The sequence below is a fragment of the Lithobates pipiens genome, unplaced genomic scaffold, assembly GCF_037356315.1.
Source record: "Lithobates pipiens isolate NorthernLeopardFrog02 unplaced genomic scaffold, aLitPip1_a1.2 Scaffold_3, whole genome shotgun sequence".
NCBI lineage: Eukaryota > Metazoa > Chordata > Amphibia > Anura > Ranidae > Lithobates > Lithobates pipiens.
The window spans coordinates 170,591,089-170,611,506 of NW_027507790.1; the positions used below are offsets into that span (position 1 = coordinate 170,591,089).

Consider the following 20,418-nt stretch of genomic DNA (forward strand, 5'->3'; position numbering starts at 1 on the left):
GAAATAAATGAGGTGAACAAAGAGTGTTGTAGGAAAGTCTGCAGAAACTCTGTCAGCAGAAATATAGATCCTACTGGTGACTATTAGAGGCTGGTGATGTATTTGTAGAATGAATGTGATGTGTCCTCCCTGGGGGGGTCTTGGTCTGTGTCCTCCCTGGGGGGTCTTGGTCTGTGATGTCAGTGGAGGTTGGCCAGTCTCCAGTATAAATGATCTCCTCCGCAGGCTGGGAGAGGATTCAGCACCATGGACAGCACCCGCCGCCCCCTCCTCACTCTACTCAGCTCCACATTCCTCCTGCTGGTATTCCGAGCCAGCTGCGAGGAGACCGACTACCTGGAGACCAGATCGCTGGACTTCTACTCCCCCATAGACAACAGCGTGCACGAGAAGGAGCTGGTAGGTACCATATAGGACTGGGACTTCTAGGTCTATGTGTGACCCCAGGAACTATCTACGGAGATATAAGATGTATAGGAGTGAATGTTCAGAAGAAGGTGGTGGGTGCAATGGAAGAATGATACTTTGGGGGTTATTTACTAAAGGCAAATCCACTTTGCACTAAAAGTGCACTTGGAAATGCAGTCGCTGTAGATCTGAGGGGGATATGCAAGGAAAAGAAAAAACTGAATTTTAGCTTGTAAATGATTGGATGATAAAATCAGCAGAGCTTTCCCTGATTTTAGATCTACCCCTCAGATTTACAGCTACTGCATGTCCAAGTGCACTTGTAGTGCAAAGTGGATTTTCCTTTCTAAATAACCCCCTTTGTGCTTCTTTAGGGGAGATATGTAAGGTTAGCCTCTACCTGGAACCCCTATGTCTTTATATTATATGTATATTTATATTATTGTAATTATGTAGTTATCCTATGTGTATATATATTGTTGTAATTATGTAGTTGTGAGTCCAAGAGAAGGGGTGTCTAGTGCCCCACTAGAGTCTCTCTAGGGCTTCCCTGACTTGTGGCTGATTGACTTCCCTTTTAAAGCTGAACTCCTGGAAAAGTAGAAAAGCTCCCTTACACTGGGTCTACCCCCTGCACTGCAAGGATTAAAGTGGTTGTAAATCCTGCTATACCACTTGTACCTACAGGTAAGCCTATAATAAGGCTTACCTGTAGGTACTGTAAATATCTCCTAAACCTGCACAGTTTAGGAGATATCTACCATATACGCTTGCGCCAATGACATTGGCGCAAGCGTATATGGTAAATATCTCCTAAATTGCCCTCCGTGACGTTTCTTCACTAGCAAGTGCTGTGACTGACAGCGCATTTGGTGCAGGAGTGACGTCACGCGACTCACAGTCACTGTCACAGAGTTGGAGTCTGCGACCCTGAAAGAAAGAGGGGTGAAGATGGATGTGGCCACCAGCAGGGACAACACAGGCTTCGTTTTCAGGTAAGTGCCACATAATGGGCTAGTATGCGATGCATACTAGCCCATTATGCTTTTTATTTGCAGGGGAAAGCAGGGTAAAAAAGAGGAAGTAAAACCCAGGAGAGTTTACTTCCTCTCTAAAGCCCCATTAAACCCAAAACCAAAAAGGTAATATATTGCAGCTTACCAGCCATTAAATGAGTCTTCCTTTCTTTTGCTTTGTTTTCTCCCAGTGATCTGACTAGTAACACAACCCCTGTATTAGTGAGACACCACTCTGGAAGACTGAGAACAGGATGCACAGCAGACAGCGGCATTGTCAGTCTGGGGGCGGGATGGCAGTGTTAAATGTATTAGCAGATTTAGATGCACTAATAAATTGAAGCCAAACTCCAGCTCACACTTTATAATCAATTACAGCAAACGTTTTTTCCATCTCATTCATATCAATGGACAGGGGCGTTTTTGAGGCGCTTTTTTAAGCGCTCCAAACATGCTGCTTGCAGGACTTTTTTCACTTCCCCGCCAGTGCACTGCCCCAGTGTAAGAACATTCATTGATCTTAATGGAAATAGGTTTTCCTGAGCTTGTCGGGCACTTTTTTAAATACAGAAGCACCTGAGAAGCACCTCGGTGTGAAAGGGGTCTAATTGTTTATGGCTCCCCTCACACATCTGCTAATGCATGGGTTTTTGAATGAGCCAAAAAACTTGGTGCCACAGCACCATATAGTTCGGTGTGGCACAATTTTGAAAAACAGCTTGGGACTTCTTTTGCACATTTCTCACACATAGAGCAAACCCATTGAAATGAATGGGCTTCCCAATTTGCTCATGGTGTGAATGGAGCCTCAGACCTAAACAAGCATTTAACCCTTTCAGCAAAGGAGCAGCCCCACTGCAAGGGAGGATTTTTACTTTCCCCCAGAGATAGGTTTAAATAGTGCCAGTGTGGTTTCAAAGAGGACGCCACTTGGCAGAGCCAGTAGCATGACACCAGGGACCATTTTATCTGTTTATAAGGGTGGCAATCAGACCAACACTGTAAGGGCGGCATGTGCCCAACTGACCAATGTAATAGGCATCCCTTTCCATCAACCACCAGAATTATTTTATATGGGGTTCCCAGAGACCTGGAAATAATTTTAAGGATTTTTCAGGGGTAAAAAGTTTGAGAAAGGCTGGTCTAGTGCAACCTATTCTGTCATGGAAGTATTTGAATACTGCCTTTGTAAGTTCTTCTGCAAATTCTATTTGCCTGGCTACCATGCTGACCGTATTGTATAAACAGTATAGGTCTTTGACCTGGAACAGGTAAGCGGATAAGGACACCTGATCTTTGTAATTGTTCTAGGTTAGCCAAATGGCCAGACAACTAGCATTTTCAGAAGAAGGCAAGTTATTGCTGGGGTTTGTACATATGGGTAAACCTGTTTGTTTAAAATAATAGGCTGGTATTGAAAGATTGAGAGAGACAAGGATATTAGCTTTATGTTGGAATTGTTTGTTTGTGTACCCCTGATATGGTGATTTTCAATGAAGTCTGATGCTGAAACATAAATATTTCTAAATGTGTGTGTGTGTGTATATATATATATATATATATATATATATATATATATATATATATATATATATATATGTGTGTATGTGATATATGTGTGTGTGTGTGTATGTGATATATGTGTGTGTGTGTGTATGTGATATATGTGTGTGTGTGTATGTGATATATGTGTGTGTGTGTGTGTGTGTGTATGTGATATATGTGTGTGTGTGTATGTGATATATGTGTGTGTGTGTATGTGATATATGTGTGTGTGTGTGTGTATGTGATATATGTGTGTGTGTGTGTGTATGTGATATGTGTGTGTGTGTGTGTGTGTGTGTGTGTGTGTGTGTGTGTGTGTGTATGTATGTATATATATATATATGTATATATGTATATATGTGTGTGTATATATATATATATATATATATATATATATATATATATTCATGAAAATAGATGCTCAGTGCCATCAGACTACAGATGCATAGAAGTAAATTCGCAATAAGGGCAGAATGCTTTACAGAACTGGCAAACATTATTGATCTTTGCACATATAAGAGTACAGACACACTTCTGATACTGCACAGGTCTATGCATTGATCAGACTCAGTCTTGTCTTGGAGAAACAATAGTGCGTATCCAATCCAGCTGGACTTTTCCCCTAGATTCATCTGCCTAGTGTCTATAGTGAGATCGATACTTGCCCATATCAGGCATCACTGACTGATTGTACAGACATCTTTAGGAACAGTGAACAGTGTTATCTCCTTGTCAGTACCTCTAAATGTTTAGATTTGTGTCCATAAAAAATAGGAGTTGCAATTGCAGTCCAAAGCTAACATTTCAACACTAGCCATCTTCTGTGTGAACATTATGCAGGTAGCTGGAAAAACAATGGCTGTACTACCCAAGCATTTATTTTCTGGTAATAATATTACATTGTTGTTTCAGATTGATGCATTGCAAGAAGTGCTAGAAAAACTTAAAAATAAAAGACTTCCATTATTTGAAAAGAAATATGGACAGGTACCCATGGTAAGTGATGTGCGTTAGCGTGTTAGTTTGCAATGTACAGATACCACTGCTTCATGTAATAAATCGTGTTAATTGGCAATTATTATCATTGCAACTATTTACTACTAATAATGCATGACATCATAGTCAATGTGGGCTGTCACATTGTACACAATTCTGTTTTCATTGATTTTAAGTATTTACATTTAACAGTCTGCATCAATTTGTTGTACTGACTTATATCTCCGCCTGATGATCATAGATTGGTAAATAATCTCAGTAGGACTAATGGGGATAAATAATGTCATAGATACATTTACAAATAAAAAGGCATTTGTACATGTCTCAGACATTAGGAAATTACAAAACAAGAGACATAATTAAAGCAGAACTAAAAGGGAAACTTTTTATTTATTTATTTTTTATTTAGAGTGGGAAGGCTTATAACTAATGTCAGATAATTACACAGAATTTAAATGCAGTGTGTGTGTATGTACACACACACACACACACACACACAGTGGGGGTTATTTACGAAAGGCAAATCCACTTTGCACTTCAAGTGCAAACTACAAGTGCAAAGTGCACTTGAAATTGCACTGAAAGTACACTTGGAAGTGCAGTCTCTGTAAATCTGAGGGGTAGATCTGAAATGAGGGGAAGCTCTGCTGATTTTATTATCCAATCATGTGCAAGCTAAAATGCTATTTTTAATTTTCTTTGCATGTCCCACTCAGATCTACAGCGTAGACTTGTAGTGCAAAGTGGATATGCCTTTAGCAAATAACCCCCCAAATCTCACAAAAGTGAGTACACCTCTTACATTTTTGTAGATATTTGATTGTATCTTTCCATGTGACAACACTGAAGAAATTACACTTTGCTACAATGTAAAGTAGTGAGTGTACAGCTTGTATAACAGTGTAAATTTGCTGTCCCCTCAAAATAGCTCACACACAGCCATTAAAGAGGTAGTAAAGGGAAAAAAATAAAAAAATAAAAAACACACCCTGCAAGGCAAAGGCATAATGAGATAGTATGCATAGCATACTAGCTCATTATGAATAACTTACCTGAGAACGAAGCCCCGAAGCAGTCCTCTGTCTTCCTCTTCACCGCTGCCATGGATCCCGGAGCGACTTCCGGGTCTCGTGGCTCCGGATCTGTGATTCACCGGAGCCGCGATGACGTCACTCCTGCGCATGCGCACGGGAGCCGACACTCTAGGCATATCGCCGCGATCTGCGGCCTGCCCAGTGTGCCTGCGTGCCGCTGTCTACGGCGCATGTGCAGTAGACAGCGGTGGCTGTCTTCGGGTAAATATCTCCTAAACCATATAGGTTTAGGAGATATTTGTTTGACCTACAGGTAAGCCTTAATCTAGGCTTACCTGTAGGTCAAAGTGGTTTGTAAGGGTTTACAAGCACTTTAATGTATAAACCGCTGGCAATAAAAGTGAGTTCACCCCTAATTGAAAATGTCCAAATTTGTGTTAATATTTTGTGTGGCCACCATTATTTTCCAGCACTGCCTTAACCCTCTTGGGCATGGAGTTCACCAGAGTTTCACAGGTTGCCGCTGGAGTTCTCTTCCACTCCTTCATGACGACATCACAGAGCTGGTGTATATTAGAGACTATGCATTCTTCCACCATTCATTTGTGGATGCCCCACAGATGCTCAATAGGGTTTAGGTCTGGAGACATGCTTGGCCAGTCCATCACCTTTACCCTCAGCTTCTTTGGCAAGGCAGTGGTCGTCCCTGTGGCCCAATGACTGAAGGGAGGTGATCATGCTCTGCTTCAGTATGTCACAGTACATGTTGACATTCATGGTTCCCTCAGTGAACTGTAGCTCTCCAGTGCCGGGAGCACTCATGCAGCCACAGACCATGAAACTCCCACCACCATGCTTGACTGTAGGCACACACTTGCCTTTTTACTCCTCACCTGGTTGCCGTCACACACGCTTGACATCATATGAACCAAATAAGTTTATCTTGGTCTCACCAGACCACAGGACATGGTTCCAGTAATCCATGTCCTTAGTCTGCATGGCTTCAGCAAACTGCAGACTTTCTTGTGCATCATCTTTAGAAGAAGCTTCCTTCTGGGACGATAGACATGCAGACCAATTTGATGCAGTGTGCGGCGTATGGTTTGAGCATGGACAGGCTGACTCCCCACCCCTTCAACCTTTTCAGCAATTCTGGCAGCACTCATACGTCTATTTCCCAAAGACAACCTCTGGATATGATGTTGAGCACTCAGCTTCTTTGGTTGACCATGGCGAGGCCTGTTCTGAGTGGAACCTGTCCTGTTGAACCACTGTATGGTCTTGGCCACCGTGCTGCAACTCAGTTTCATTGTCTTGGCATCTTCTTATAGACTAGGCCATCTTTATGTAGAGCAACAATTCTTTTTTTTTCAGATCCTCAGATAGTTCTTTCCTATGAGGTACCATGTTGAACTTCCAGTGACCAGCATCAGAGCGTGAGAGTGATAAAAACCAAATTTAACACACCTGCTCCCCATTCACATCTGAGACCTTGTAACACTAACGAGTCACGTGACACCAGGGAGGGGAAATAGCTAATTGTCCCAATTTAGACATTTTCACTTAGGGGTGTACTCACTTTTGTTGCCAGTGGTTTAGACATTAATGGCTGTGTGTTGAGTTATTGAGGGAACAGCAAATTTACACTGTTATGCAAGCTGTATACTCACTACTTTACATTGTAGCAAAGTGTAATTTCTTCAGTGTTTTCACATAAAAAGATATAATAAAATATTTATAAAAATATATGTACTCACTTTTGTGAGATAGTGTATATAGTGACAAATACAAAAAGATGAGGGAGGGGATAAGTGTCCCGTACAGTGATCATATATCAGACTAGAATAGTCAATAGTCAATAGCTGCCCTAGCGTCGGTTTTCGTCTGTCGGACTAGCATACAGACTAGCGGATTTCTCCATAGGAACTGGGTCCGGTGGAGTTCCAGCGGAAAAATTTGAAACATGTTCTATTTCTAAAGTCCATCAGATTTTTGGACAGCAAAGGTCCGATGGAGCCCACTCACGATCTAATTGTCCAACAGATTTGTTCCGTTGGACCTTTGCTGTCAAAGTCCGGTCGTGTGTACGTGACATAAGGCCTGGTTCACACCTATGCAGGTTGCAATTTGCATATTCCAGGTGCATTTTGCATTTTTCAATATACGTTTTTGATCCATTGAAGTCTATGGAAGCAAAAACCAGAAAAAAGTCCCTGGCCTTTTCCATAAAATGCACAGATGTGAACATGACCCATAGGAAACCATTAAATGGACTGTAGTGTGTTTCTGAAAAACTGAAAACACACTAATAAAAATGCATATGTGTGAATCGGGCCTTATAGTCTATTCAGAATGTTTAAATGGATGAGAAACATTGCCATGAAAAGTGTGATAGGTAATACAATCTCCTTGTGTGATTCAGGGGAAGACAGGTAAGAAGTAAGAAAGAAGCCTATGAACATCGGCATGCCCAAGAGGTGTGCAAGGGGTGCCTGGGCACACCCTAATCCTGGGGTTGGCAACCTGTCAATGGTGGGCAGCTGATAGGTAATCCGCAATCCTTCCTTGCTGACCCTCAGAACCTGGACAGGAGAGGTGACAGGGGTGGAATTGAGTGGAAATGATCTGTATTTTCCTCCTGCAGCAGCTGATAGGAAGGATTCTTCTCCTCTCCCTTTTGTCAATATTCAGCTTCCACAGGAGGAAGATATAGGGGATCGGTATTAATATATGCCTCCCCTCCTTTCCCCGTTCCTCTTCCTTCTGTTGCCCGGATCCCCCATGTGTGCCCTTGCTCCACCTCCCTACCATTGTTTCAGGGTGGAGAGCGGGGAAGAGGCCAGGAAATATGTCAAAAGCATATGTGTTGGAGCTTTGGGGTGCACACCCTAATGCAATAGGCTGCGCACACCTATGCCTATGAAAGTCCATAAACAGGCTGAGTTTGATGTTAATCAGAATGGGAATAGAGTACAAAAAAAAGAGAGGAAGTAGAAAGGAAAAGAGAGCAAGGTATAAAGAAATACAGGGTAAAGGGGGCTAAATTTTTGGATTAGGAGGGAAGAGGGAAAGGAGGCAAGGGAGATGGATTAGGTAGAATAAAAGAGATGGAAGAGAGAGAGAGAGGAATAGGAATAGAATAGGGACAGACCTCTCAGCACCTAAATGTGTTAATTAGAGGGAGAGAATGGCCAATGTTCATTTGGCTATTGTAATCCAGACAAGGAAGGTGGGGGTTTACTAAAACTGGAGCACTCGAAATCTGGTGCAGCTCTGCATGGTAGCCAATCAGCTTCTAAATCATCTTCTTCGATTAAGCTTTAACAATAAAACCTGGAGGTGAATTGGTTTCTATGCAGACACCTGCACCAGATTTTGTATGCTCCAGTTTTAGTAAATCAACCCCAAGGAGTCCATATTTTAAGAAATTTGGAGTGGGTGTTGTCAAGTATTGTCATTTTTTTTCATGTACCATAGTACCCATTAGTTGGGTGGAACTGCTGTATTTTTATTTATTTTTGCCATCTTTATCCCATTGGGGAGATCTTCCTGTAAAGTCTGTCATCTAAGCTTCATTATAAACTTTTTAACCTGCCTGGCGGTAATCCCGAGTCTGGCTCAGGCTGGAATTTCAGTACCACGAGCGGTAACCCCGAGCCAGACTCGGGATCGCATTGCTGGATACAGGGAGACATACTTACCTTGTCCCCTGTATCCAGCGATGTCCCCCCGCTGTGTGTGCGAGCTGTCCTCCGCTCGATTCACACAGTGCCCGAGTGCCGCCGAGCTCCGTTTCCTGCGATGTTACGACGCACGGGAGCGGAGATCGGCACCAAATTCAAAAAAGTAAAAATACACATACAGTAATGTAATCTTACAGATTACAGTACTGCATAAAAAATAAACATCCCCTTTGTCTCTGTATTCTGTCCAGTGACCTGCATGCACTTTTATATTATAAATACTGTTTTTCTCTGCCTGGAATTTGGAGATTGTCCATAGCAACCAAAAAGTGTCCCTTTATGTCAAAAGTGATTTTAGACCAGCTGGAAAACAGCGATAATAAATTAGAATCACTTGCACAATTGAGCAATAGATCCGTGGGGAGATCCGTCATCAAACACTAAATCTAATGACAGTGACAATTCTGCAACTGAGCAAATTTCTGTGTTTTTGGATTTGATTACATTATTGAATCATTTTTATTATTATTTGTTATCATTATTTATAGTTATTTATTATATTATAAACTTTATCATTCCCGGGATGTCTACTTGACTCTTGTTTGAACAGATTTAAGAGAAATATTCCTAAGAATTGCAGGCCTACAATATAAAACGCCAAATTTCCATGAAAAATAATTGTACTGCTTTCAGCACCTAAAATCAGAAATAATCATTACGCCAGGGAGGTTAAGGGGCAGAGACACAAACATCCACAAGTAAATTTTAACACTGGTGACTCTGAGAGATATAACAAGATTGGATCAATCCCACCAGTCCCTACCGAAAACTACAATAAAACTGGCCTTTACAATAAACAAGGCCTTTACAGGCGTATAATAGTGTATTTTTAGATATGTGCTTCATGTGCACCTGTTCCCAGAATATGGATATCATATTATTTACAAAAGTAAGTTTGTTCTATACTCCTATGACCCATATATAGCTGACAGTAGGTTAAATCGGCTGTTGGTTGACAACACTCAGTCGGTCCAGGCTCTGAATGGATCCTGGCTTTAATGTTGAGATGAACTCAGATGCCTGAAGAGCAGCTGGCTCAGCCTTGGTCAAAACCTAGTGGTCTTTGATCGCTCAGCTCTCAGTCTAATGCCTCGTACACACGATCGGATTATTGGCCAACAAAACCATGGAATTTTGTCCAAAGGGTGTTGGCTCAAACTTGTCTTGCATACACAGGGTCACACAAATTTTGACCAACAATTACAAACGTACACAGTACACAAAACCATTACACAAGTTGAAAGTACAAACACGCAGGGAGCACGCACAAGGAGCCCAAAGGGTGGCACTTGAGAAATGAACTTCCTCTTTATACTCTCATAGTATGACATGTTCGTGTTTGTCAGCCAAAAATTTGCGGATAGTTAGTATGCCAGACAAAATCCTGAACATGCTGTTTTGACAAAACTCCGACGCTCAGTCATACAACAATAAAACTGTGTGTACAAGGCCTTAGAGGCAGTGAGGGTCAAATGCAGCATTGGACTGATGCTGGCTCTACTTAAGCGAGTATAAGTTTTGGTTTACACTGACAAAGGGAATAAAAGCTGAACTCGCACAATTTTTATTATTTGTCAGTCCCGACTTCGGGGGCGATTTCAGAGACATATGGGCGGGTTGCTGCACACATGTCAATGGAAATGGCACCTGAAATCGCCAAAAGTAATACAGAAACTACTTTTGGGAATCGGTGCGGCACCACAAAGTCAGCGTAGCACAGATTTGGTTGGTGCAATTGCCGCTGATTTGCCATGCGATTTGACATGTGAAATCGCATGCCAAATCGATCCAATGTGAACCGGGGCAATATATATATATATATATATATATATATATATATATATATAATTTTTTTTTTCAATTCCGTACTTGTCTTTTGTCCCTGACCTCTCTACCTCTCTAACTACTTGTAGTGTGAGGTACTTCATTCTCAAATATCCTCAAACATCACAACAAAAACTCTAGTATGCCCTGTGGAACAAGGCTTTGGAAACACCTGCTGTTTGTTTACATTGGCAGGCAGCCATGATTCTGGTGCTATAGAAAATGAAGGGAAAATAAAACTAACATTTCAGTATTTATATTGTGAATATGAAAGAAAATTTCTTCATGATGCTTATAGCTACAGAGGTAAGTGTGGGCTTGTCTTAGGCTCCGTTCACACTACGCAAGTATGAGGTTGAGCGCATGCTTTTTTGTACAGTTCTGTATATCACAGGAAAAGTGCATGTTCCATTTTAAAAAGCGTGCTGCACCACATCGCATGGTACTGTGCTTTGGCGCAGGTGAATGCACAGGTGTGAATGAAGCTTTAATGTGTTTTTGGTTCGCACCTAGTGTTGCCACCTCATCCCTTTAAACCCAAACACATATGAATTACACAGGTTCTGCAGCCAATTTAATGTAGATAAGGCACTAAGTGGGTTTAATTATCACCTTAATCAGCCACAGAACCTGTGTAATTAATATGTGTTCGGTTTTTAAAGGGATTCACACCTAATGCTGATGCGGCTCACAGCAGGGGTCCTGTGCATCCTGGTTCACCATTTCAGGTCCGATTTGAGCCAGAATTTTGGAATTCGGACCTGAAACGGACCAAAAGACGTACAGGGCTCCTGTGCATATTTGCACCGGACCCACATCATAGAGAGCCGTTCACATTCTCCTGCTATTGTGAATTGAATGCAGTGATCCTGCATCCAATTTGCAATAGTGTGACCCCCGGCCTAAAGTAATTTCTTTATGTGACTGTAGCAAAGATACAGTCATCATGCATTCTGGCCCTCTGTCCCACTGAGGCTATGTTCCAAAATCACAGCATCAACCTTATTTGAATTATTCCACATGTACAGGAACCCAAAAAGGCATTAATTTCAGGAATTTGGGGTCATGAGTGGTCAGTCCCCACATAATTAGAGGCAGGGTCTGGCAAGGGCCATCTCCTCAAAGTGGGTTTGGTGGATGGCCACTCCTTATAGTGTAATTTGGGTGTGTTTACGGTGAAAGTGGGCAGATGAAGTGCAGATCTTGGACAGGGATTCAGTGTTCCACAATCTGGGGAAATAATGTTGGTAAATATGCTTCAACATTTGTAAATGCTTATTTTTCCATTTACCTTTTTCAGTTTCCTTGCTCATGAACTATTGAGATAAGATATTATCTACAATGGGTGTGCTTTCTGTTCTATAAGTCAGCCAGGCCATAGAACTACATTGTGAGAAGGAACATTAAAATACAACCACCTTGTTGTAATGCAAAGCAGCAAGCAAAACATGGGTGTTTTATGAACATAGATGACTTCTCCTGTGCATATATATAAATTGGCAGATCCTTTGAACTAAATTTTACATTTCCGATTTTCATATCGTGTGTATGGGCCTTTATTAGCTACACAATCCAATAAACTGCAGCTGCAAAAGGCATTTCCAGAAAACCCAGGGATGCAAACTGACCATGCAGGCACTAGTCTGCTTAAATGCTTTGCGTTTCCAACCAGGAGGGCGGGGACTGCCAGGATCACCAGCTATTTCTGATGAATGGAGTCAGGGAAACATGCATATACACATACATATTTAAACATGCACAGACATTAAAAAAACTGGGTAACATACACTTTAAGAAGGTGATATAATTATTATGTAAAATATTATACACAATGCACTGTGCACAATATAGATCAGGAAAAAACAATAGGGTTTTCTATGGCCCCTTGCTGGAAGGGTACATAACCAAAAACTTACAACTGCATGCAAATATAAAGACTCTTTAACCCCTTCCCACCCAGCCCTGGTATCCCTTTAATAGGGTCTGTATTCCTGGGGGTCTGGAAGAATCAACCGATCATATGATCACTGTGATTGGCTGTCACAGTGCTCACATGATTGGCAGCTAGGCCCCTGATCCTTAGAATGGAATGAGAGCTGCCTTTGACAGCTTGGTGACTGTCCCGGGAGATCAAAGTGAGCTCTGCCACTAATGGACACATATATGAAGCATATGATAAAGCCCACCCTCTTTACCACTGGACATATGTGTTAAGTGTGGGTGGCAAGTGGTTAATTTAATGTTTTTGAGGCAGTGACGGGAAACTCTGCAGCCTCAGGACAGGGCAAACTGACAGCGTCTCTGGGAAGGGCCTACTCCTATATACTTACCTTAACTGTACTTCCTTGCATCTCCTTATGACCTGCTCACCTGTGGTGGTGCCCAGTCCAACTGTTAGGCTTAAGCACTAATGACCGTCTTAGTTATGTCCCTGCTCCCTCAGGTTGCCAACACAGCCAATCTCAGTGCCAGCCGTATAGAACCAAGGATGAGGTAAGTATATGGGGGGTGACCTTTCCAAGACACTGTCAACTTTATTTTCCAACAACATTTTAAAAACTAAATTTTCTTAATATGATTATGGAAAGCCAATAGCAACTGTTAACAAGTCATTCTATTCAAAAATGACATAGCACAATGACACAAACCTAATAAGAATCTGCTCCTGGCATTACCCTTCAATTAGTAGATTATACATTTACATACCCCACCCAGATCACTGCCTTTTGAATTTAAGAATGGCAGGGCTTAAAATATATATTTGGAGGGGTAGATCATGGCAGGGTTTGGGCAGACATGAATATTCTTAAAGTACTTTGTTTTCTGAGGTTTTCCCTCTTTCTGTCTGTGTACCCGTATATGCTGCGGCAAGAAAGGTGGGCTTTACTGCTCAATCATCACACACACTGTATGTGTCCAAGACTGCATGAGGTTGTGTGCTGAGAACATGCTTACTATGCGCTCCCAGCACACTGACAGCTCTTGGTCACAGCCCCTGATCAGGAGCCAGCGGGATTGTGATTGACGCTGCATCATCTTCCAGGCATTAAAGTGGTTGTAATTTTTTTTTGTATTAAAATAATAAACATGCCTATACTTGCTCTGTGAAATGCTTTTGCTCAGAGCAGCCCCAATCCTCTTCTGAGGTCCCCCTGTTGGTGCTCTAAACTCCTTCTCTTCATTGGCTACCCCAGTGGAAGGTCACTTTGCATGGGGGTACCCGCGCAGGCTCGCTCCTGAGTCCTGCTGCTATGTCCATTGACACAGACAGTGGCACCTGGCCCCGCCCCTGCTCCAGTGTCACAGGATTTGATTGACAGCAGCGGGAGCCACTGCGCTCGTGCAACATCGCTGGATCAAATCGGGGCAGTTAAAAAAAAAAAATGGGAGCACAGAAGGTTTTTCACCTTCATGCACAAAGGTGGAGAAACCTTAAAGCTTTACAACCACTTTAAAGCTTACTTAAAGGGCTGCTGGGAGGTGGTGTTAGGGGGTTAAAGTGAATTTGTTGTCAGGCTGTGGGCATTGAAATATTTATTTATTTTAACAAGCAGTAAATTAGCAAACTAATTTCTGTAGCTGTAGTCACTGTGAAGCAATTTATACAGAGCTTATTTTCTGTGTTTAGATTAGACGGCTAAAGGGCTGCTAAAGTACTGCTGGGAGGGGGAGCAGGGGGAGTTGAGCTGCTGGGAACAATGAACGTTAATCCTTGTGCAGGATCACCAGTGTAATTTAGGTATATTGAGACACATGAATAAAAGGCGCATACAGTATAGAAGACATTTTATTGGCATGTGAAATCAATAAATGCCAACTTTATATTTGGATTCACCGACATATGAAAATGTTGTATGCTGTGGTTTGTAAATGGTCCCTGTGATCCTGAATGTAACACCTGTGTTGTCATTGCAGTGTGACGCAGGGGAGCAGTGTGCTGTCAGGAAAGGACCACGGATTGGAAAACTCTGTGACTGCCCTCGAAGGACTTCTTGTAATACATTCCTCCTAAAGTGTTTATGATTTCCATCTCCTCTACTCAGACCACCTTTCCAGCTGACATCCAAGAGAGCCTGATACACAGAGGCCCTCCGACTGATTGATTTTTACATGAAATTGTATTTTTATTTTCATTACAATGATTGTGCTATACTGTGAAGCGCATCTCTATTTATGTTATAATTCTGTATTGTATGATTTTATATGTTCTATGTCAGTAAATATATTTTAATGCATAGAAACAGAAAGTGTAATAAAGATTTCTTTTTTTTTCTATTATACCTTTGTATTCTCACCTAATGCCCATGACTGGTCTGTTTTCTATTTACCAAAATTAAAAAAAAAAAATTTTTTTTAGTTTATCCATTTCAGTGGTACATATGTGGGCTGTCAGCTTTAGATCTTGCAACCAAATTGGGGTGGGGAAGCAAATACTCTATATCGGCTTTTCTCAGCCTTTAAATGTCTGCAAAATCTCAAGGTGCCCCCAGTCTAAAATGTTAATTATCAGTGGGAGCCTGGGACAATGCACACAACTACCTTAACATCACATCAGAATCCCCCCCCCCCCCCCCCATAATATCAGAGTATCTCTATTACCACAGAGTCTCCCTATCACATCAGAGTCCCCCCATCACCAAAGAGCCCCCCGGATCACAGAGTCCTTTCATCCATACCTCATCCAGGGCAAACTGGGTCTCGTGCTTGTGGCACCCCGGGAGGAATCAAAGGGCACCCCAGGGTGTCAAAGCCCCCTGGTTGAAGAACATGACTCTATAAAATTCTCCTTCAAAATGTGGGTATGGCTTTGTTCCCCCTTCCCCATGCTGGACCTACACAAGTCAGACCAGATTTAAACAAAGGCAACAGGAAAGAAGGAAGGTTTAGGCTCCATGCACACTAAAGCTTATAAACTGTCTTTTTTTGGAGTTTTGGCTTTTTTTTTTTAACAAATATTTTTTTTGTATTAAAATAATAAACATGCCTATACTTACTTGCTCTGGGAAATGGTTTTGCTCAGAGCAGCCCAATCCTCTTCTGGAGTCCCCCGCTGGTGCTCCAGGCTCCTCCTCTTCATTGAGTACCCCCACGGAATGCCGCTTTCCATGGGGGCACCCATGCAGGCTCGCTCCTGAGTCCCGCTGCTGTGTCCATTGACACAGACAGTGCCCCTGCTCCAGTGTCACATGATTTGATTGACAGCAGCGGCTCCCGCTTTACCGTCGGTTTAGCGGCGCTATTCGGCTTCTAGCGGGGCAGTTTCAACCCTTGCTAGTGGCCCGAAAAAGGGTTAAAACCGCCCGCATAGCTCCACTGCAACGGTACTATGCTGGCGAATTAGCGTCGCTGCCAATGGAAAGGGGCGCTTTAGGAGTGGTGAATACACCGCTCCTACAGCGCTCCAAAGATGTGGCTTGCAGGACTTTTTGTACCGTCCTGCAAGTGCACTGCTCCAGTGTGAAAGCATTTGGAGACTGGAGACACAGGAGAGGCCCTTTACAGGCACTATACAGGCACTATTTTTAGTGCTGTAGCGCCTGTAAAGCGCCTCAGTGTGAAAGTAGCCTTAAAGTAGCGCAGTGTGGAATAGTTACAGATATTGAGGTGCTTAAAACTGAACTTTATCCATAAAACCTTGATAAAAAATAATGTTCTTTAGCAAGGAAAATACATTCCACATTAATAATTATGCTACTAAAATGAGTGTGTGCTGTAAATTGCCTCTATCATTGTTCCTGTTCTTCTTGCTGGAAGCTGCCATTTTGCTGAAGGCCAGAGCTCTTGAACAGCAGTAAACCATAAAGTGAAACTGGGGAGAAGGATTCCCCCAAAGTGGGGATTTTAGGCAGAAAAGTGAAAAAAATAGTTAATATTGTATAAAAAAAGGTTGTTTATTAGTAGTACCAAAGGGCATAACATGATGGTTAAGAAATGAGCTCCAGTAGGAAAATTAAAACTAAACCAAATATTCACTTGCAGGCAGGAGTTTCATAGCAATATTAATGATGAAATGTCGACAGTATGAAAGATTGGGCTGATGCGTTTCAACCCTTATACCAAGGGTCTTCTTCAGAGGATCGGTCTGCTAAGAAAAATATATATATTGTAGATATACAGTACATGTCAAAATTATTTACGCACAATAGAACAATGAATACCATACAGTGCAGACATGTAATATAATTACCCAATAGTGTATATTCAACAAGGAAAAGACTTCCTACATGGAGACTTACATGGAGGAAAATACTTCCTTTGTTGAATATACACTATTGGGTAACTATATTACATGTCTGCACTGTATGGTATTTATTGTTCCATTGTGCGTACATCATTTTGACATCTACAATATATATATTATATTTTTCTTAGCAGACTGATCCTCTGAAGAAGAACCTTGGTATATGGATTGAAACGCGTCAGCCCAATCTTTCATACTGTCGTCATTTCATCATTAATGCATTAATGTTGCTATGAAACTCCTGTCTGCAAGTGTATATTTGGTTTAGTTTTCATTTTCCTACTGGAGCTCATTTCTTAACATTCATGTTATGGCCTGTGGTACTACTAATAAACAACCCTTTTTTATACAATATTGACAGTTTTTTTCACTTTGCTGCATAAAAATCTCCACTTTGGGGGAACCCTTCTCCCCTGTGTTGTATTTTCGGGGTGAACAGCATTCTTCCATCTCCCGTTGTGTCTTTTCTTTGCTACCATAAAGCAGAACTAAACCCATTGATTTAACGGTTTCAAAACACAGTTACATTCCTGGAATGCTAACAGTCACACTTGCCTTTTTCTTCAACCAAACTGTCAACCATTAAATGTCAACAATTAAATGTCTGGTGTCATAACTAATCACATGTGCAGCACCATGGCAGTTGCAGATCAAACAGAAGCAGCTTCCTTGGCTGTAAGGATAGGAAGGCTTAATTCCCCTTTAGCCCTCGTTCACACTGAACACAGCTTTGAAATCGTGCACTTCATCTGAAGCCACACGATTTCAAAGCAGCATGTCCAAGTAGTGCAGGAACTACTTTTGAAAATCAGCGCAGTGACGCAAAGTCAGCATTGCACCGATTGAAACAGTGCCATTGCCGGCAATAGCTTGCTACTTGTCATGAGATTTGACTTGCCAAATTGCATGACAAATTGGTTCAGTGTTAACAAAGGCTTAAGGTTGTCAGCAATTCAGCTGCTACACATTTGTCAGTGCCTAAAAATAGAGAGCAACTGAGCATGTGCAGAGCAGGGTGAGACAGTGTATTACTGGATTTTAAACAGTATAGGCACTTATTTTTAATGTTTTATACAGCCATACCTGCAAAAGGGGCCAGCCTAAAGTCATCTAGCAGGACTTAATTTTCTGATTAAAGTTCCACTTTAAATATGACAAAACGAGAAAAAAAATTAACATTAATGGTTAATAAAATAGAAAATGCTTACATTTTTTTTTTTTTACTTGTCAGGTTGCTTTAACATAATCTGCAGATGGAAGCTATTTCCTTTGATCTTCAGATGACTGTTACTTTGTATCTCTTTATTTCATGCCGAAACAGTATTGATAAACATTGTTCTTTTTTGACAGTTGGAGCTGCTGTATGTATTGCTGGCAATTGGGATGGGGAACGCAGCAGAGGTGAAGAAAGAATGGATGTGCTACACACGTCTTGTGAACTATGATGAGGTTTTCTTGGATGTGTGGAGCTGCGCACATCCAGTATTCTCAACTGGTTAAAGTAATGGTTATGAACAAGTACACATATCAACCAACTATTGCTTGTGCTCAAATTTTTTTTTTTTGGGGGGGGGGCACAAACAAACTGAAAAATAAACTCCCCCCCCCCCATCAATTGCAGCTTCACTGTGCCCATCAAATGCAGCCACTGTACCCATCAAACGTAGAAACTTGTGCCCATCATATGCAGCCATTGTGCCCATTAAACGCAGCCACGTGTGCCTATCAAACACAGCTACTTGTGCCCATCATATGCAGCCACTTGTGCCCATTAAATGCAGAAAATTGTGTCCATCAAATGCAGCCACTTGTGCCCATCAAATGCAGCCACTTGTGCACTTCATCTGCAGCCATTGTGCCCATCATATGCATCCATTGTACCCAAACGCAGCCACTTGTGCCCATCAAATGCAGCCATTGTGGCCATCATATGCAGCCACTTGTGTCCATCAAATGCAGCCACTGTGCCCATCATTCGCAGCCACTTGTGCCCATAAAATGCAACCACTGTGCCCATCAAACGCAGCCACTTATGCCCATCAAACGCAGCCACTTGTGCCCAGTATATGCAACCACTTGCCCATGAAATGCAGCCACTTGTACCCAGTATATGCAGCCACTAAGCCCATGAAATGCAGCCTTTGTGCCCACCAACCCCCCCCCCCACTCCTGGGGTTTGGGGCTCTGGCAGCACCCCTTCCCCGCACATGGCTCTGACAGAGCTGAGGGGACTTACCGTAGCACTGCAGCAGCTCCTCTCAGAGTGGCAGCGACCTCCGCTGCAGTGCGAGTCTCCTCCGGTCCTCTTCCTAAGCACTGGCCATCCAATAGGGTTGCCGGGCAATTTGGCCAATCAGGAACCAGGTCTGACTCCCTGCCTACTAAATGGCGAGGAGGAAGGTTAGTGTTGAAATAGTGAAAATTAATTAGCTATCTTTACACAATTGGGTGGGATCAGGGCGCACTCTCTGCGCCCTGAGCCCACCCTATTTTGAAGCCTATTAGAGCCTCTGAAAGGGGCCGGGCGCATAGATGGGGGGGGAGCAGCGCCCATGTGCCCACAGTGCATGGGCCCCCACTAATATCAACCTAACTGCTTGTGCAGATGGGCATTTGTATATGTCAGAACAACTCTTCTCTTCACAAAAGTGGATGGAAATACAAAAGCAGCTCAGCTTGAAGCAGCTCTATGCAGTTTAGAAAAAAAGTCAGAGGCACTTGTGAAGCAACACAGAGGGAACATAGACGTGTCTTAAAGTGATCCTAAATGCAAGCTGAATGGCAGGCATCTACTACATTAACAATGTAAAGTGTTACTAAACCCATTCACTATATGTGGTCTCCCACAGTACACAGAACATGGAAATGCAATTATTTTAGTAAATAAAAATTGCTAATACCTTTTCCCATCATCAGTATATAGCAGTCTTGTGACTCCTATCAGTGTTCGGCTCTGGTTAAAGCTTGTAGGAGGAGTTTTCATTCTCCACGACTCCTAACCCTCTGTCTGGACAGTGCTGATTGGCCCTGTACTCACAAGCCACAAGCACCCCCCCCCCCCCCCCAAAAAAAAACAAAAAAAAACAACTCTCTAGCAATACATACCAAACTGAGCATGAACAGAGTGCCTCCTAGGGCTCTGTACTGTCAGAAGATGGGCAGAATTTACCCCTTAGTTTCCACAGTGAGTATAACACGTATTATTTACTGCATATACAGACTGATTTTACTGTTGTGGATTTAGTAACACTTTAATAATCAAACCATTACTTTTGTTTCTTCTCATTACAATATCAACTGGTGCTTCCAGACTGGAAATAATTTATTTTAGAACCTTAGTGTAACAATTTGCCCAATGTAGCTACACATTTCTTGCTGTGGCTACACACTCACCCCCACCATCTTCTGGACAATGCCTATACATAGTATGTTCACACTGCAGCTGCACACCTGGCTTCAATTAGTTGTACTTAAATTGAAGTCAGATTGTTCAGTCAGTACCTGATCAAAGATATGCATTTTTGACCCATCTGATTGCGTCTGTGCTATAGGGTGTTACCATATGGAGTTTGGTTTCTGCCTTTGCCTGCGTTGCCCTTGTCCCTTACCAT

At 42.2% G+C, this 20,418-nt stretch overlaps 1 protein-coding gene across 1 annotated transcript; it reads left to right on the forward strand.

Moving 5' to 3' along the window:
- The first annotated feature begins 229 nt into the window (after nucleotides 1–229).
- Nucleotides 230–14,856, forward strand: CARTPT (CART prepropeptide). Its single transcript, XM_077461076.1, has 3 exons — nucleotides 230–399; nucleotides 3,882–3,965; nucleotides 14,482–14,856. The coding sequence occupies exons 1-3, from the start codon at nucleotides 247–249 to the stop codon at nucleotides 14,587–14,589; spliced, it is 345 nt and encodes a 114-aa protein (XP_077317202.1). The 5' UTR covers nucleotides 230–246; the 3' UTR covers nucleotides 14,590–14,856.
- The last annotated feature ends 5,562 nt before the right edge of the window (nucleotides 14,857–20,418 follow it).